General features: G+C 34.6%; 4 protein-coding genes across 4 annotated transcripts in view; 1 reads left to right on the top strand and 3 right to left on the bottom strand.

The window, feature by feature from the left end:
- The window catches only part of CBG21271, a gene marked incomplete at both ends in the record, with an annotated part of 2,738 nt that extends 1,856 nt beyond the window's left edge, over positions 1–882 (bottom strand). The window contains 2 exons of the mRNA XM_045236143.1: positions 572–644; positions 700–882. Coding sequence (XP_045097267.1) covers positions 572–644; positions 700–882 — 256 coding nt within the window. The remainder of the gene's footprint in view (positions 1–571; positions 645–699) is intronic.
- Positions 883–1,370: 488 nt separating this feature from the next.
- On the bottom strand, positions 1,371–2,599 carry Cbr-nap-1 (the record flags this gene model as incomplete). The annotated part of the gene is made up of 4 exons (XM_002648909.1): positions 1,371–1,862; positions 1,912–2,079; positions 2,252–2,422; positions 2,474–2,599. The coding sequence occupies 4 exons, from the start codon at positions 2,597–2,599 to the stop codon at positions 1,371–1,373; spliced, it is 957 nt and encodes a 318-aa protein (XP_002648955.1).
- Positions 2,600–3,421: 822 nt separating this feature from the next.
- On the top strand, positions 3,422–5,929 carry Cbr-praf-3 (the record flags this gene model as incomplete). Its single annotated transcript, XM_002648908.1, has 4 exons — positions 3,422–3,529; positions 4,254–4,463; positions 5,035–5,132; positions 5,776–5,929. The coding sequence occupies 4 exons, from the start codon at positions 3,422–3,424 to the stop codon at positions 5,927–5,929; spliced, it is 570 nt and encodes a 189-aa protein (XP_002648954.1).
- Positions 5,930–6,260: 331 nt separating this feature from the next.
- CBG21268 lies at positions 6,261–7,392 on the bottom strand (the record flags this gene model as incomplete). Its single annotated transcript, XM_002648907.1, has 2 exons — positions 6,261–6,413; positions 7,276–7,392. 2 exons carry the CDS (start codon positions 7,390–7,392, stop codon positions 6,261–6,263), a joined length of 270 nt encoding a protein of 89 aa, XP_002648953.1.
- Between the last annotated feature and the right edge of the window lie 12,146 nt (positions 7,393–19,538).

Raw genomic sequence — 19,538 nt, 5'->3', positions numbered from 1 at the left:
CAGTTCGATTCTGTCCGCGTTCTGTTCTGGGACGTTTGCGAAAAAAGGGCGTCGACACGATATCGCATTTATCCACGTGGAAAAAGATTTTCCGTGCGAAATAGATCGAAATTGGCTTTAAATCTCCTAACAAGCGACTTTTTTCTCTAAGAAGTTGCGTTTTTCCCCGAAAATTCGAGATTTTTTGCACAGAATCGGCGAAAATTGGCCTAAAATCGCCCAAAATCGATTTTCTGCTCAAATTTTCCAGGTTATTTTTAGATTTTTCTAGCAAAATCTCTCTTCTTTCCATCGCAATTCCCTCTGAATCATCCATTTCTATCATCCCTGTCTCTCGATTTTTTGCATCAATTAAACAAAGTGCACTTTACGAAAAAAGTACAAGGTGAGAGATGAGAGACGCAGAGGCATTTCTTTTCGAAACATTTTCGAAAATGTGTCGGCAGAGAGCCGAAAGGAACAAAAAAGTGCTAGACAAACACCGGATTTTTTGTCTTTTCCATTTAACAAGTGTTTGTGTATCTGATGACGTGGCAAAACAAGAGATTACTGTAGGTAGGGATTATCATACCAATGGGAAAACTGAATGTCGATTTGCATAATCGATTGATACATGATGACACAGATTCAGTGGGTGCATTAATCTGAAAAATTAGAAATTCAAATTAACTTGCGGGTGTATTGAACTATTGGAACTACCGGTAAAAGTCCAAAATTCGAATCTTGATAAATGAGAAAAGCGATTCTCTCCAATAATCTTTCCCTCACATCGAACCTCTTCTCGGCTTCTATTGATTCTAGGACGTCTTCTAGATTGAATTCCAATGCATCCATTGTCTCGGAGAACTGAGCTTTGATTAGAAGATCGTATCCGTCTACCATTCTGTATACAGGGTGGAAGAAGTCCGGGGGAGTCTGATTCTAAATACCTAGAGCTAGAATACAACATGTTTTTGGCGCTAATCCGGATAAGGTAACGGGGAATTTATTTGTTTCAACACTCGATACGCGGATCACGAAAAAGGGATTGAAGGGTCGAGTTTTCGAACGTCAGCCAGGCCACTCTTCTGAAGATGGATGGATCAGAAGAGCGAGATGGTGGAGAATGTATTCAGACGACTACTCGTTTCAAGGCATTTTCAAGGATTAAAGAGATTTCGAGAAGGGTGGAAGCGGAATAATGAGTATGGATAGGAGAAAAAACGACGATAATAACAAGTAACAGCAACAATCGGGGTTTCCGCCTATTATGTGAGGGAGGTTTTTGGGGATGGGAGAAAAGAAAATGTATATAAAATGTAAAATTGGGAATTTTCAATAAATTGACAATTTAGTAAAAAGAATAGGTTTAAATCCGATTGATTAGCTGTTTAAGCATCCTCGTCATCAGAGAAGTCAGATTGGTCATCTCCGTCCTCTCCTGGGAAATCGAACATGTCGTCGGATTGGAGTTCTCCGGTGAAGAAAAGAACGGCACGTGGAATGACGGTGTCACGGAGAGCCTGTCCCATCTCGTAGTCGAGCTCGAGGAACTCCTCAGCCTGCTCATCATCCTCCTCCTCGTTTCTGTCTTCCTTGGCCTTTGGTGGGTCGAAGAAGTTGAAGAAGCTGTCAGCCTTCACGGTCTTGGTGAGGAACTTTCCGGCGTTAGCTCCCTTCTTCTGCTTCTTCTTGACGGCCTTCTTGGTGACGTTCTTGCCATCGTTCCACTCGATTTGGTCTCCGAGGATCTTGACAATGTGTGGTCCATCGAAAGAAAGCTCGCTTCCCTCCTCTGGTTCGAAGTTGAGAATGTAGGTCTTGGAGAGAACCTTGTTCTTGAAGTAGTCGTTAGGGGCGAAGTGGAACTCGATCTTGAATCCCTGAAATGTGAGAAGATTTGGCGAATTCCTACTTTCAAAAACAACTAACGGCTGGATCCTTGCTGGCAGTTGTGGTGATATCAATCAAGGATTCGAGAATTGGGATATCGTGCTCCTCGATGGTCTCAGCAATGAGGTCATGAGTCTTGAGAACGGTGAGCCAGAATTGCTTGATTCCCTTGTGACTTGGGTCAGCTGGGTGCTTGGCGGCGAGTTCCTGAAAAAATTATAATTGTCATGGCCGCATCATCGCGCAAGAAACAAAATTCAGGAGCGGGAATAAAGGACATATTTTATCTCGCAGCGATAAATAGATGCTTCCTCACGGGAGTAAACTCTCAAACAACGCTGCCAAAGTGACGAGTGCTTATCTAGATTTCCAAACTCACTTGAAGTTGCTCTTCTGGGACTCCCTCAAGAAGTGGAAGAGCCTTGCAATCGTCCTCCTTTGGCTCAACATCTCCATTGACGATGGCCTTTCGCTGATCGAAAAGAGAGCTGAACTTCTGCTCGAACTCAATCTCGAGATCGTGAACGCGCTTGTAAAACTCGGACTCGATCTGAAATTTGGAAAAAAAATTTTTGGGGCCAATAAATTTCCAGATCCCTACCTTGATGCTGTCCAACTGGATCTTCTTAAGAGCACAGATACGGTTCTTCACGTTGACTGGCAAGCTTGTGATCATTTCGAAGTTAGAGCTCATGACAGAGACGTCAAAATCTGGTTCACCAGCCATTTTATTACCTGAAAATTTGAAATTTAGAGCTTGTTTCGTAATAAATGAGGAGCAAATGAGAAAATAGGAATTTCGAAAAAAAATTGCAATATTTTCTGAGTTCAAAAATAGGTTTTCAGTGGGTTTTGCGGGTGAAAATTGTATTTTTACGAAAGTTTTCGTAATTTTCGCAAAATTTTCGAAAAAAATTGTGAAAAAATCTGAAATTTTCGTTGCGAAACGCATCGTTTACTGACTGAAATCATAGGACTCGAGTCGAATTTTTTCACTTTCACGAAGCTCCGCCCACTAAAAAACGCTCTTCCGTGCGAGACCCGCGGTTAAAGGCGCATGCGGCGGGTAGATTTACGGGGGAGTCAACAATTGTTTTTGCTTGTTTTACATGGAAAAAATCGCAATTTTTATCAGGAAGAACACATGTCTTTGGTTTTTTTTGTGTTTGATAATAAAAATGTATGATAAAATCACTTGACTGATTATCGATTTTTGTATTCGTTTGTGATTTTTTGTGTCGAATAAACAATTTTTTCTGCTCTTTTTTCAATTTCAAAAAATATTTCTACCGCGATTAATCCCGAGTATTTTTCTATGTCATTTCCGATTCCCGACGAGTTTTATGAGTTCTCAAATATCCCTCTTCCCAAAGCCATTAGAATATTACACTCAAGACGAGACGAAAGGCGTCCAGATGTTCCCTCTTCTCCTGCCATTCGGCTCTCATTTCTCTTCTCACTTCACTCTTTTATTTTCTAGTACCAGAAAATCCTTTTTCTTCTGAATTTTCTATATTTTGTGCTCATTTTTAGGATTTTTAGGCCAAAAATGTCGTCGGCGTCGGCGCCAAACGAAAATATGCAAATCATGAACGGCGTCGAGGTGCCGCCGTTCAGAAATTTCCACGAATTCCTGTTGGAGACTAATCGATACGAGGTGAGGGTTTGGATTGAAGGGAGGGGTTCTGGAAGTCGTGTAACGCTAAAAATTGAGTCAATTAGCTCTGAAAGTCTAGGATAATCTGAAAAAGTAGATTTTGAGCCAAAAATTCGAATTTCCTGAAGTTCTAACGACACAAGATCAGCCGTAGGGTTCCAAAGAGAAAACTAGCCGGTAATTTCCAAAAAATATGCAGTTTTCTGATTTCAACAAGCGAAAATTCGACAAAACTCGAATTTTCCCATTTTCTGCAGTTTTAGGATGAAAAATTACATATTTTGGCCTATTTTCAGACTATTATCTGAAAACCACGAATTTTTTCCTAAAATTCCAAAAAACAACAATTTTCATGTGAAAGGCTGAAATTTGGACCAATTTGCTCGAAAAAACCGCCCGTCGTTTCAAGGCCAGCCAATTCGAAAAAGTCGTTTTAAAGCGAAAACTACGAATTTTTGATAATTTTATTCACATTTTATACAATTTTTGACCTTATTTGACGCTATTTTCCCTTAAAAAATCACTAATTTTCACCCAAAATCCCAAAAACTCGAACTTGTCCAAAATCGAAAAAAAAAACGCTTTTGAGCTCTAAAATTGGAATTTTCGATAATTTTCTCCAATTTTTGCAATTTTCAGTCTTTTTTGAGCCTATTTTCTCTCAGAAAACTACTAAATTTATCCCAAAACTCCCCTAAAATCCCAAAAATTCCTCATTTTCCAGCGCCCACCATTCAACGACTTCAAACGCTGGAACAACCGTATCATCTCGAATCTCCTGTACTTCCAAACCAACTATTTCGTCACAATCATCGCTCTCTTCCTTTTACACACTGTCTACAGTTCACAGGACATTTTCATCGGCCTGATTGCCGTTGTAGCTGTCATTGCAACTCTGATTTTCGCCGTTTCGGCTGATGGCAATATTAAAAAGGTAGAATATTTTCTACCGGAAAATTGATAGCTATTTGATAGTTAGCTACTAGAGAAGTGGTGATAATTATCACTGATAAGAGCTGTGGTGCAAGTTCAAATTTTGCAAAATTTGAATTGTCAAAAAGGGAACATCATCAAGATCTCGGATCCTAAAAATCTATGAAAATTCTATTTTGATCGCTCAGAACGGAGCTTTACTAGCAAAAAAACCGAAAAAAACGCCCAAATTTTCAAATTTTCGAACTTCCCTCCAAAAGTGTGTCTGCAAATCTGCATAAAAGTGTTCGCAACTACTTGCATCACACTCTACGCGCAAACTGTTTTGAATTTCCCTCCAAAAAAGAAATTGTGCACTTTTGCGTACGGTGTTGACATCTAGGTTTGCACAGAATTTTCCGCGCAATTTTTCGAATTGAAATTTTGAAGTTTTGAAGGGAAATTTGAGCGAATTTCGGTGGATTTTTGCAGGATTTTGGTGGAAAATTGGCATATGAATATACAGAAAATAGTTTTTTAGAACTTCAAATCCTTTAGAATTCGGTTTTTAGTCAGAATTTTCCAATTTCCAGATGCGCACCGACCATCCATTGGTCACTTTGGGTGGAATCATCGCCGTCGCCTACTTCTTCATTTCCGTCTTCGCATCCGTTCTCGTTGTCGTCTTCGCGTAAGTCTTCAGTATTCCGCGAATCCCTTTTTTTGCAAAAATAATGTTTATTTGAAGAAAAAATTCAGGGAAACAAGGAAGTTTACACACTTCTATGCATAAAAAATGAGACAATAAAGAGGTCAATTTCTGAGAAAATAGAGGAAAATTGATAAAATTCAGAAGGATTTGAGTCGAAGTAGGTCAAAGTTCATGCGAAAAAAAAAGATTTGACAGTTTCGAAAGTCGTAACATCAAGCGAAAATTTTATTTTTTAAGCAATTGTCGCTCAGAAACAAGCTTTGCGAGCTAAAACTCCGAGAAAAAGCGAAAAATTGAATTTTTGAACTTCCCTCCACAATGGGGTCTGCATGTTTGCGAAACGGTGTTCACAACTTTTTGCATCACACTTCACGTGCAAACTTTTTCGAGTTTCCCTCCAAAAAGAAAACTGTGCACTTTTGCGTACGGTATTCACAACTAGGTTTGCACATGATTTTACGCGCAAATTTTGCAATTGAAATTTTGAATTTTTAGGCAATTTTCGGTTGATTTTCGATAAATTTTAAGGAAGCTTCGCGAAAAATTCAGATAATCTTGGAATTTCGTGATTTCTAGCAATTCATCCACTCCATTCCAATGAAATGATTCCTATAAATTTCAGATTGTTATTCCCAATCTTCCTGGTCCTCGTCCATGCTTCTCTGCGTCTCCGCGGTTTCGCCAATCGTGCTGCCAACGTCAAAGAGCAGCTGGGAATCCGTACTTCTGTAATGGGACAACTCCTCGATCGAACCGGACTTAATGTTAAGATGTGAACCTAATTTCTGAGCTAATTTTCCCTTTTGTATGTAGTTTTGCACCGATTTTGCCAACGAATCTAACCAAAAATGTCCCTAAGTATATTTATTTTCCCCCTTTTTATGTACCTTTTTTCCGATCCCTCAATCCACCCATTAAATATTTCGTCCAAAAAGAAACTGTGTATTTTTGCGCACGGTGTTTATGGCACAAGTTTTCAAATTGAGTTTTCGAAGTTTTTGGATTTACAAACAGAAAGAAAATTCATTATTTTTCCGACAAATGAGATTTGATACAGAGAAAAAAGAAAAAAAAAGAGATCAGCAGGCGACTAGTCTTCAAGAATTTTTATTGCAAAAAACGTGGAAATTGACGGAAATCCGGTCTCGCATCGACTGAACGGATCTTTTTGTTGAGAACACGATTCCGGAAGGGTTCTGTGAAGCGGACGTTCGATCCGACGAGACTGAGCAGCGGCGAACGTTTGTTGATGATTTCGAACTGGAAAAATTGATTTTTTTTTAAAATTTTAATTTCCCTCCAAAATGGAGTCTACAATGGTGTTCGAAACTATCAGCATCACATTTTACGCGCAAAGTTTAGTTTGAAATTGTATTATCCTTGTCAAAGAAAAAAAGGTTGAGTCGAAGTGTATGCGATGTTTGTAAACAAATATCTGAAAGCGTAAACAACCGGAAACAGTTGAAACGAGTGCGACATTAACCCGGCGGGAAAATGTTAAATTTACCTATTTTTTAGTTTTTCTCATATTTTGCAGCAAATTTCGCCGAATATGGGTTGTTTTTCATTGTTTTTTGCGGTATTTTAAAATAATTCGACGAACTTCGCTGCAAAATATGCGAAAAGCTAAAAAACGAGTAAATTTAATATTTTCCCGCCGGGTTACTGTCGCACTCGTTTTAACTGTTTCCGGTTGTTTACGCTTTCAGATATTTGTTTACAAACATCGCATACACTTCGACTCAGCCTTTTTTTTCTCTGACAAGGACAATAGGTTTCCCTCCAAAAACAGTTCTGAAGGGAAATTTAGGCAATTTTCGGTGGAGTTTCGCGAAATTTCCACGAAAAGTTGGTATAAAAATTTTTGCAAAAAAAATCTGGTTAAAATCGAAATTTCACCTAAAAAGTTAATAAAAACGAGCGTCTAAAATTGAAAAAAAACTAAATTTGAACTACCGCTGAAAGTCAGTGTTTAGTTTTCCGTAAAGGTGTTCACGACCTAATTAACACTACACATTACGCGCAAGTGAAAAAATAAATTTTCAGAGTGAAATTCTGGCCAATTTTAAGCCATTTTTCTAGTAAAAACGGTAAAATTTTCGCATTTGAACCCACTAATTACCTCATCTGGGTCCTGGAACGAATAGAGCAACTGCTTCTCGAGCCCGAATAACGGTTGACTGGCGGCAAATCCAAGAATAAAGGCTAGAAGCCACGCGACGACAGATGTGGAATGCATGTATTCTGTGAAAAATGAATGAATATTTGTGGTTCTTCAGAATTTATAAGGCGAGAAAAAAGGGGCGGGGCTAAGAGGAAGAAGAAGGCGTGGGGCGGCGGTGTGGTGTTGTATCAAGTACAAATCCACGAGGGGGAGGTTTCGCTGTTTGTTAAGAAGGGATTGATCTGAGGGGACGGTTTAGGAAGGCGTCATTTCAAGGGAAAAGAGGGGCTGAAAATCTGAAAATAGAGAAAAATCCAGGATCAAGGTTTTTTTCTGAAACATCAGAAGGTTTTAGAAACGGTCGGGATGATTTTCTAGAAGTTTTACGATTCAAATTTATAAAAATAATAAATTCAAAAATCGGGAAACTTATTCAAAAATTTTTTGAAACAGAAATTTTTAAGAATTTCGAAATTACTGTATTTGTGGCTTAAAATCCCCTAAGTGGCCAAAAAATCCTACCCACTCATGACATAGGGTCTAGACTAAAAACTATCTAGGGACATTTTTAGAATTCTAGAATTCTAGAAAATAAAAATCCCCCAAGTAGTAATATAACGGGACGATCTCTGTTCCTCATCCAACCAATTTATATTAACTCTTCTTCCTCTAGTTTTCCTTATGTCTGGAACTTTCCTATTCTCTAGAATACTAATTTTTAGTAGTATCCTCATATGTATCTCATGGGTAAAAAGCGGAACAAAATGAAAATGGAAAACAATGACGAATGTCTGTTTTCTGCGAATCCAGATGTCCAAGGGCCCTTCTATTACAGGTCAATCTGATCCGGAAGTGATTTTTCGAAAGAGAAATCAGAAATTTGAAAATTATTATTCCCGGAATTCCAAAAGACAATTGGGTGGGAGTAAGGTCTTCTGACTTCTTCTGGGTCACAATATGATTTGATTTGATACGTGACGTATAGAATATGAATGGGTATTCAAGGATCTCTGGATTTGAAAAAAGAGAAAATCGAGCGAAAATCTGGAATTGTTTTACTGTTTCAGAAGACTTTTTTATCCAAATTTTTTTTTTGAAAAACTGATGGTTATTAGCTCTTCTAATTTTTGTGGGAGTAAATGGGAGTAAAGTATTCTAGAAAACGCAAAAAAACCAACTTTGAAAAAATACAATTCTCAGATTTTTAACTTTTCATATTCTAAAGAGCGATTTGCCTCCGGCGCCAGCTGTCTGGTCGGCGCGATTTATTCTAGTTTCGGCGCGATTTATTCTAGTTTTTTTTTAAAACTGTAATTGCTCTAATACAAAGCCCTACCTATGTGTGCACTTTGAGCTCAATTATCTCGGTTCCTGTGAGAGATATTAAAAATCTGTCATCTGATAAAATATTGCTGATATTATGATAAACAATTTATCAGTTGAAAATTTTTTGGTATCTCTCATAGGAACCGAGATAATTGAGCTCAAAGCTAGAGCAAATACAGTACGTTTTTTCTCATTTTTTCGTATTTAGAATATGAAAAAAATCTAATTTTTAAAACAAAAAAGTATAAAAAAAGTATAATTTTTCAAAAATTTTCAATAATTATCATTTGGAAAAGGAAGCCCTAAATAAGTGAAGTAACAATAATCGTTTTGGCTTTTTGAATTTGAAATTTTTTGAAACAGTTTTTTTGGATTATCATTTTTAAAGTCTAGTGATTTTTCAGAGCAATCGACGGACTAATTACTTTAATGTTTAATGTTTTTGAATTCAAAGTTTCCATGAAACATCAATTTTTCTGACATCATCTTGGCCTTCTTTTTTCCTCTTATCACCTCTTATCTCCTTATCATGGTGCTAGGTACCTGACCTATCACCGTTTCGATGAGCAATCTCTTTCTTTAATTCGGATAATATCAAGGACTTTGGAATCGCCTCCTATGCACTATAGAATATGAGAATATCAATCCAGAGTTATGACATAAATGTTGGATTTTGGCTGAAATTTATTTAAGAAGTTTATAAGTTTAGGAGTTTAGAAAATCTGATTAGAACAAATGGGATCACATTTTGAAGGATAGAGGAATGTGATTTGAAAAAAAAAGTTTCTTTATCAGTAATGTTGAAATACGAAATATCACAGTTTCATCAAAATTCCAACTTTCGCGTAATAATAGAAACAAACGAGCATTGAAGCTCAAAATGTTTTTGAAATATCCAGTTTTCTGGAAACAGTAATTTTTCGAAATTTCCAAAAAAAAATTTATTTGGAGATCATTGAAATATCTGATTTACTATAGTATTTTCTAGAGAATGACCCAAGCAAAAATTAGGTTTTTTTCTTGTTGATCATTTTTGAGCGTTATCGGGACTAAAAATAATTATCACTTATCATATTATTATTTTTTCGTATAGCTAGATAAATGGAAAATATAAAAAAGTCTTTCTGGGAAGTTTTTAGAAAGTCAGAAATAGCAGAATTTCATATTTAGAGATTCTGAGATTCTGAGATTCTGAGATTCTGAGATTCTGAGATTCTGAGATTCTAAGATTCTAAGATTCTAAGATTCTAAGATTCTAAGATTCTAAGATTCTAAGAATCTAAGATTCTAAGATTCTAAGATTCTAAGATTCTAAGATTCTGAGATTCTGAGATTCTGAGATTCTGAGATTCTGAGATCCTGAGATTCTGCGATTCTGAGATTCTAAGATTCGAAGATTCTAAGATTTTAAGATTCTAAGATTTTAAGATTCTAAGATTCGAAGATTCTAAGATTTTAAGATTCTAAGATTTTAAGATTCTAAGATTCTAAGATTCTAAGATTCTAAGATTCTAAGATTCTAAGATTCTAAGATTCTAAGATTCTAAGATTCTAAGAATCTAAGATTCTAAGATTCTAAGATTCTAAGATTCTAAGATTCTGAGATTCTGAGATTCTGAGATTCTGAGATTCTGAGATCCTGAGATTCTGCGATTCTGAGATTCTAAGATTCGAAGATTCTAAGATTTTAAGATTCTAAGATTTTAAGATTCTAAGATTCGAAGATTCTAAGATTTTAAGATTCTAAGATTTTAAGATTCTAAGATTCTAAGATTCTAAGATTCTAAGATTCTAAGATTCTAAGATTCTAAGATTCTAAGATTCTAAGATTCTAAGATTCTAAGATTCTAAGATTCTAAGATTCTAAGATTCTAAGATTCTAAGATTCTAAGATTCTAAGATTCTAAGATTCTAAGATTCTAAGATTCTAAGATTCTAAGATTCTAAGATTCTAAGATTCTAAGATTCTAAGATTCTAAGATTCTAAGATTCTAAGATTCTAAAATTCTAAGATTCTAAGATTCTAAGATTCTAAGATTCTGAGATTCTAAGATTCTGAGATTCTGAGATTCTGAGATTCTGAGATTCTAAGATTCTGATATTCAGATACTCAGAGAATTAGAGAATCCGAGATTCTGAGATTCTGAGATTCTGAGATTCTGAGATTCTGAGATTTTGAGATGCTGAGACTTTGAGACTTTGAGATTGTCAGATTCTGAAAATCTCTAGTTTGATCTGCACAAAGAACTGAGGAGCTTCCATTTCTAGATTCTAGAAATAGTGACATTTTTATGCATTATATAATAAAATCCTTCGACATCTAAAATTATATAATAGGGAACAAGAATATTCTAGAAGGCAAGACTTCAGAATTTTTTCTAGAATATTAAATTCGTAATATTTGTAAATACTGCGGAGGAACAATTTTCAGAAACTATACTTTGAGTTTTTATAAAATGAGAAACAGAAAAAAAATTGAAAAAAGTACTGTCAAATAGCAAAAGCCCTATTTTATAGAAAAATCGATTTCAGCTTTTTTTTTAAAGTTATAGAACATTTCAAAATTCTTCAAGCTTTGAAAACTTTTCAAAATGTACTGTTTCAAAAATTTTAAATATTCTGAAAAAAAGTTTTAATCTAATATGCCTCCATATTTGATATCCAAAAATCAGGTTTTTAAAGCTCAAAAGTTCAAAAATAAAGCATTTTTTGCCCTTGAAACAAAAAAGAAAGCCTAAATTTCCAGTTGACTGATTTTGAATTGAAAACGCAAATTAAGGATTCTGAATTTTTTAAATAAAAGTGAGAAAATGTGAAGGTGGCGAGAGAGATGAATCACGAATCAGAGAATTGAAATGAATTGAAAATCGAGAATTTGAATTTCTTGGAAACTATACTAAAAGAGGGAAATTGAGGAGTGACATCATTTTGAAAAAAATAAATAAAAGGAAATTAAACTTCTTGGGGTTCGGAAAAATAGAGAATTCAGGAAATTTAAAAGTTCCCGAATTTCCAAAATCTTGGGAGACTTGAACAGTACTGATCAAAAAAATAAAGTTCCAGTGGCTAAATAGCAGAGATGTCCGAATTCCGTATTCCGGATTCCGGATTCCGTGCTGTTTTTCATTCGTATTCCGGATTCCGGAAAATTTTCATTTGTCCGGATTCCGGATTCCGGATTCCGAGAAATTTTTTTATTTTTTTTTAAACATATTTATTATATAGATTTTAAACATATTTATTAATTTTCAAGAATTCTCTGACTTTTTTGAACTTCCGCTACTAAAAATTAAAAAATATAGCACGATATGTGTTTTTAGAACTTTTCTGCCCATTTGGAGAACTCAAAATTCCGGATTCCGTATTCCGGAAAATTAATTTTATTCCGGATTCCGTGAAATTTTCATTTGTCCTGATTCCGGACATCTCTGCTAAATAGTCAATTTAGTCTGATACCGTGAACACTCTAATAGAACGCCACCCGAATTGTCAAAATATCTCATTTTCTGTGAAAGATATCAAAAAAAAAAAAAAAAAAAGAGAGAGAGAGAGAGAGAGAGAGAGAGACTAAAAAATCGCTGAATTCTTGCAGAAACATGTCTTTCACTCGTTAATTGCTATGTTCTTCGCCAAAATAGGTGATATTGAGATTTTTTTATTTCACTTTGTAATTATTGTAAAAATTGTATTTTCAGGTGGAATAAAAGGTAAGTTGTTAAGTATACAATAATTACAAAGTTTAAATTATGAAAATTTTCAATTTTTCATGCAATTTCAAAAAAGTGAAAGTGAGACATATTTTTTGAACAAATGAAAAAAAAAACGATTTTTAGCGATTTTTTCCCATTTTGTTCTGTTTTTGATTGCATATCAAATTTAAATAGAAACTGCCCTAAGTCTTTTTCAAAACCAAAACATTGACTTCCGAAAAATCAGTAATATGTCGTTCAAAATATAAAAGAATATGGAATAATAAAGGAAAAGTACGAAATCGGAAGACCTGAACAAAATCACATCACAATAGAACTTAACTGATACTTCTAGGAACCCCCAACCAACGTTTTAGTTTATTTCATCGAGTGCCAGCAAGCCAGGCGAGGAGATGCTTTGCGGCGGCGGTGTGCCCCATATGCCCCGTATATGCCCCATACCGGCGTCCTTTCCCTGTATCCAATTCATCGGCGCGTCCTCCGTCGCCCATCCATTATGCGTATGCGCGCACAGGACCTGTGACTGGATAGTGGGCGCGTGCGACGATGAGAGGGTGAAGGAGGTTCGAATCCTTTATGTGTCTATCAGCTTTTTCTTAAATTTCCTTTACAAATTTTCCGTGCCGCGAGGTTGCAAAAGATAAGCTCCGCCCAAATTTCTGCGCACCGCAAAAAGATGAGGAGAAAGTCAGTACATCGAGGTCTGGTACAAAAGGATCTGTATCTCGAGAATGGGAGAACATTTTTCGCTGAAAATTTGGGAATATACTTCTATAAGGGAGGAGAAGACAATCCAACAATAAACATGAGCAAAAAGTCTATTTTGAAAATTTTGTTTGTGGCCTACCTTTAGGCAAAATATATCGATTTTTGATTTTTAATTTTTCCTTTTATTCTTTTTTTGAAATGGTAAAATTTATTTTTTCGGTCAAGTGTTTGGAAAAAAAAATTTTCCCGAAAAATATAGAACATACATATGATTTTCAATTTTTTCGAGTTATTTCTAACAAAATATTATCTTGAGCATTTTTTCTCAAAAATGCATAGTTTTCCTGTTGTATCACTCACTTTTCTGTTGACATTCTTCTCAGGGAAAACGTTTTTTGTTTCTTTGCTCTTTGTGCTTTGAGCAGGATTACTGTAACTGGAAAAGATAGTTTTCATTTACAAAATTCAGAATATGATCATTGATAATTTTTACTGTTTCAAAAAATTAGAACACTGAAATTACTAGTTTTCAAAACATTATTTCGACGATCAGCATAAAATCCATATTTTGCCTTTTTTTTCGAAATTTCGAGACAAAAAGTTTAATTTAAAAACAATTACTGTCTTAAAAATTGTTTAATTAATTTTGCTAATTTCCTAACTACAATGGAATTCTCCCTTTAGACTTCAAAAAATTACCATAAACACTCTAAACGAACGCCACCCGAATCGTCAAATTTGAGCCCATGTATCTCATTTTCTGTGAGAGATATCAAAAAGTGATCAACTGATAAAATGCTGCTGATATCATGATAAACATTTTATTAGTTGACAACTTTTTGATATCTTTCAAAGGAAGTGAGATATATAGGCTCAAAGTGAACGTGTTAGGGCTCTAGGATTCTAAAAGATTGAATCCTTCAAAAAAAAAAAAACACTTCCGGCTGACCAGCCAAAAGTCCAACTGTAAAATTCCAAATGAGCAAAACAAAGAAATCTCCTTTTTCTCTTTTGCAGCTTTGCCCTTCTGGAGATAATTGAATTTTTCGTCCAAATGCATCTGAAGGGGATTTCTCTTAACTCATATATCTCACTATTTGTACTAAGCAAGACGTAGTACGTATGCATGCGCCTTTAAACGAGAAAGGACAGATTGTAGACAGAGATTATATGTAGATGTCAATTTCAGAAGAAAAAAATGAGTGTGTGTTACGTATGACATTAATAAATTGACATTAATAAAAATGGGAAAAAATAAAAAAATAATGACGGAAGTTCGAAAATTCGAAAAATATAATTTTAATGAAAAAAACAACATAAGAAAGAAAGAGACTTTCACTGTTGTTGGAAAGTTTTTTTTAATTAAGTGAACAATTTTTGAAACAGTAAATTTTTCCAAAATTTATTATTTTTTTCTCCAAATTTTAGAAAAATCTGGAGAAACTGTGGGATAGATGTCCAGTTGGATGACTGTTACAAAATCTAGTGATTTCAATATATATATATATTTTTTTGAAACAGAAAAAATGTTCTAGTTACCAATCTAGACAAATTTCCAACTACAGTAATCCAGCACAAAGCACAAAGAGCAAAGAAACAAAAAAAGTTTTCCCGGAAATGAATGCCAACCTTTTGTCAAAATAATCATTTTAAAACCCGCCTACTTTATGTGCTGAAGTGGCTTTCATTGTGTTAAGCTTGAAGAGAGCGTTCGAATGGTGGTAAGATGAACTTTCTAGCATAAAAATGAACCAAGTTATGATGAATGGAAGTTTTAGTGGCTCGGGACGTCTTCAGCATTTTGGGACAATACGTATTCTGTAGATCAGACGAAGGGGTCGTTTCTCGAGAAATTTCGAGGAATCCATTCCTCGAAAAATGTTTCTCGAGGAATTTTTTCGAGGAATTTTTTTCGAAAAATTTTTTTCGAAATTTTTTTTTGAGAAATTTTTGTCGAAAATTCCTTGAAAATTTCTCGAAAAAGGCATTTCTCGAGAAATTTTTTTGGAGACACACTGGTTGTTACTATATATATATATATAACTTTACCAAATCTAAAGTTTCAAAATTTTCTCAATTGCCATCCAGAAACAATAAACACAAAAGCTTTATATTCCTCCAAATTTACACTGAAACAGGAAAAAATATTTTTTGAAAAAGTGACAAATCTTTTTTCCCAAAAAAAGAGCAACCGGAAGCATCCAACTGTGCAAAAAAGGAAAATTATAGAGGAAAAAAAATAATAGGAAGAATGACCTTTTTAAATAGCTTCCACTTTTTAAATAGCATTCTTTCGGGTGTCAAAAGATCAAAATAATTAAAATTCCAAAAAATTTTTGCTATTTCAGAAAAACAATGAAGAAAATATTAGGAATTCACAAACCCTTAAATTTATATTCCAAACACTACTCAACTGAAAATTTGAAAAAAATTTACTGTTTCAAAAATTTAATTAAACAATTCAAAGATCAATTATTTCCATTATATTTCCAAAAACACTGAAAAAGAACAGCCAAAACGAAAGAAAGTAAAGTAATACAGCCTTTGAGTCATATGATGCTTGTACTCTTTTATTCAATTTGTTCGTATTTGATTGAATTTCTTGTTAGAGAAAAAAAATCTGATTTTGTTTATTGCTTATCCATCCAGGGATAATCAATTTTTCAGCTTTTTTGGGAATTTTTTAGTGTTAGTAGAGCCGAAATGGAATCGAAATTTGTGAAAAAGTTGAAAATTAGAATGTCGAATGAAACTGCAATTTTTTATTTGATGCATATATACTACAGTAAACGGATATACAGTAGCGGTCCATAAGACACAAAAAACGTGTTTTTCAAATTTAATTTTCAAGAGTCTGGAGCTCGGTTGTCAAGTTTCCGATCACTTTGAAAGTTTTGGAGGATGTAAAACAGACCTAGATTGAAAACTTTGCATTCACAGAATTTTTAGAAAATTCCCAGTTTTTCAGACACTTGCCGATTTCTAGACGAAACCCTTTTTTCCGTTTTTGTACTAATTTGACATCCGAGTTCCAGACTCCTGAAAATGTTCGAAATGACCAAAAATCAACTAAAAAATACGTTTTTGTTTATCTTATTGACCGGTACTGTATATGTTTCTCGAAGTATATTTATTTCAAAAGTTCCCTTTTTCAAATAATCTTATTTTTGACAAAAAATTATCATAAATTGTTGTGATTGCGATATGATTCACTTCAATGTTAATTCGATATTTTGCCATACTTTCAACGGGCTGGGCGGGGCCGGGCCGGGCCGAAACGACAATTTTTCCGGCCCGGCCTGCCCTTTCTTAGTAAAAAAATGTCCAATGAAATATTGGGACATTTTTTTGAATTAAATAGAGTTGTTGATTAAATTTTTGAAATAATTATAAAATTTTCAAAAAATAAATTCAAAAAAATCATCTGCTGTACAAACAGCGGGCCGGCTGGGACGGGCCAGCACTTCATCGGCCCGGCCCCGAAATTTTGCAAGTATGATATTTTGAAACGAATTGATCTTTGTTTTCCAAAAAAAAAATTTTAGTTCTAACAGTAATTTTAGATAAAATGTACCGAAAATTTTTTCGTTGGAAAAATGAAAACTAAGAATGACAATTTACAGTTTCAGGAATTTCAGAAAACCGTGAAAGCGTTTTCTTGTCAATTATTTGTTTACAATTAGTTGTTTGAAAATTGAAAAAAGAGCCCAATTCGAAAAAAATTTTACTGTTTCAAAAAATTTTCGAACATTTTAAGAATCCTTCAGATTTAGTTTTAAAAAATTACATTTAAAATCCTAATTCGAAAAATAAAAAACATTGCCAGAATGGTTTGTAGTTAGATAAATGTAATTTGAAAATGAATTTCAAAAATTAGAGTTTCCGGAATTTTAGAAAACTTTAAAATCGTTTTAATGGCAATTTAATGGTTTCTAACAGATTTTTAAAATTTTTTGGAGAGAACAAAACTTTGTAGTTTTCCGCGAACTCAAACTTTCAAACCACTTATTTTTGGATCTGTTGGTGGTTTGACATTTAAAGAAAAAACATTTTTTTTTTCAAAAAAATGTTTCTGTTTCAAAAATTTTCAAGCATCTCAAGGATTTTACCAATATCGTTTCATTGAAGGGGGACTCCGAGCAAAAATTTGTATTGTATTAAAATGTGTTAAAAGTTATCTATTTTCCTAATATTATTGTGAAAATATTCAAAAGAAATCCGAAATCCCCAAAAAACGCCGTTGAAAATGAAAAAATTCAAAAAAGGTGCCGCCGAGGGACGAGGATTTGAATTCCCGCGCAGTGAGAAAACTAGGCCACGGCGCCTGATAGCATTATTTTCAAGTGGCCGACAGTGTTTTTTAACGTTTTTTACATGTCGGAGATAAAAGCGAAAAAACTCCGGAAAAATTGCCCGTTAAAGGGGGGGGGAGACATCAAAAATTTCAAAATTTTTGTTTTTTTATCAAAAGATGTAACTCTGAAGTATAAATATAGCTATGTACTTCAAAACCTGAAAAAACCATCCCCGACGAAAAAATGCTCTTTTTTGTCACCCTTTCTTCGCCCGCTTGCTGCTGCGGCGTCGCTTCATAATACACAAAAACGATGTGTTCATCCCTTACACGCGTAGTGTTGTGGGTACGCTCTACGCTAGTATTCGGAAGGTCAGAGGTTCAATCCCTAGTGTTTTTATTTTTTTTTCCCTAGTGCTAGTGTTTTTATTTTTTTCTTCTCTTGTTTCTTTGGGATTGTACTTTTTGAACTCGGAATTTCTGAAGGGCTACCAGCGCGCCGCCGAGGCCTAGCTCCGTGATATCAAAATCAGTTGAAAATGAAAAAATATGTGTTTCATTATGTTAACAAATAAATTATGAAAAAAAAAACTACAATCAATTCTTAGAAAGTGACCTAACAATTGAAAAAAATCACAGAATTAAAAACATTCTCGTGCATGGTTCGTCGTCGGAAGGCGAAGATAGCAGTAGATGAGGAGTCGTCTCTGAAAATCCCAGTCATAAAACTTTTTTTTTATTCCCAGAGTAACAACGAGAAGAAATAACTAGGAACGGTGAAGAAACGGTTATCGGAGAGAAAATAGTTGTTTCGCATGCATACGACATGTCTATAGAAAACACCGGTCACTGGCAGAATAATCGGCCGATTGAACTTGAAATTTACATGAAAAAATCTCTTTTATATGGGTTTTATAATAAATAAGAAAAAAAGCTTTTTTAATGTTTAAAATAGTTAAAAATTGAAAAAATAAAGTCGGGAAATAAAAAAATAAAAATGTTTGCGCGTTGGATTGCGTGTTTTAGGTGCGAACACCGCGACGTCAGAATGCACGCCCCCTGAAATTGCCCACGAAATTTTTGCTGTCTGGCCCCCTTTAAGAAGTCGCGCCGCTCGCGTGGCCTTGTTTTCTCACTGAAAATCCTCGTCTCTCGGTGGCACCTTTTTTTCGCAATAATATTCTGAAAATAGATTACTTTTAACACATTTTGATGCAATAAAAAAATTGACCGAAGTCCCCCTTTAAGCTCCGAACATTACACTTGAAATTTGAATCAACAAGATCTTTTTTCCAATTTTGCTTTAAAATTTAGCATGTTTTCGAAAATTCGCCAATTTCATCAAACTGGCAATTTGAACCAAAATCGAGAATTAAAAAATTAGCTTCAGAAATCCAAAATTAAAATCAATTTCAAATCTGAAAAATCAAAATTTAATTTTCCAGTCAAGGAGAAACTCTCAGATTCTCCAGAAGACATCACTTAAAAAAACGATGACGACATCTTCAAGAAGGGTTCAATGACTCAGCAGAAGAAGTCAGCAGAAGAAGAAGAACCTACCCATGTATTATTCAATAATGTTTTTGATACTCTATCGGAGGGGACATCCCTTGAGAAATGGGAAAAAACGAAGTATACAACTCTACAACATCTGAATAAATCAGATGATATTTGGTTCATTTTTTAAAGACGAGTAAAATCGAAGGTTCAGAGATTAAATTTTTTGTATTTGAAATTTTTTTGAATGGAATTTTGAAACACAAAAAAAATTCAACAAGAATTCTAGAAATTGAAAAAGTAACAACTCAAGTTTCAAAATATTTAACTGGGTTCTCATTTTTGATAACGTATCTAAAAAAATTATGCCGTTAAAGGAGGCGAGACAGCAAAAATTTCGGGGGACAGTTTGGGGGACGAAATCGCGCCGCGCTCATCGGTCGTCAGGCGCCTTCGCACCCCCGTAGCTCAGCCGGTAGCAGCGCTGTACACCAGAGCTGCCTGTCATGAGTTCAACCCCTCATGGGGGTTCTCTATGCAAAATATCAGGAAAACTTTTTTTTTGGTGTCTGGCCTCCTTTAAACGCGAAAAATTTTCAAAAAAAAGTTGCTAGGAGGGACGACGATACATTTTTTTTTACGAATCATGTGATGATTGGAATAAATATTTAAAAACCGCGAAACTG

Source organism: Caenorhabditis briggsae (genome assembly GCF_000004555.2).
Source record: "Caenorhabditis briggsae complete genome, chrIV, whole genome shotgun sequence".
NCBI classification, from domain to species: domain Eukaryota; kingdom Metazoa; phylum Nematoda; class Chromadorea; order Rhabditida; family Rhabditidae; genus Caenorhabditis; species Caenorhabditis briggsae.
Note: the sequence above shows the minus strand (reverse complement) of the source record. Positions and strands in the feature narration are given on the sequence as shown.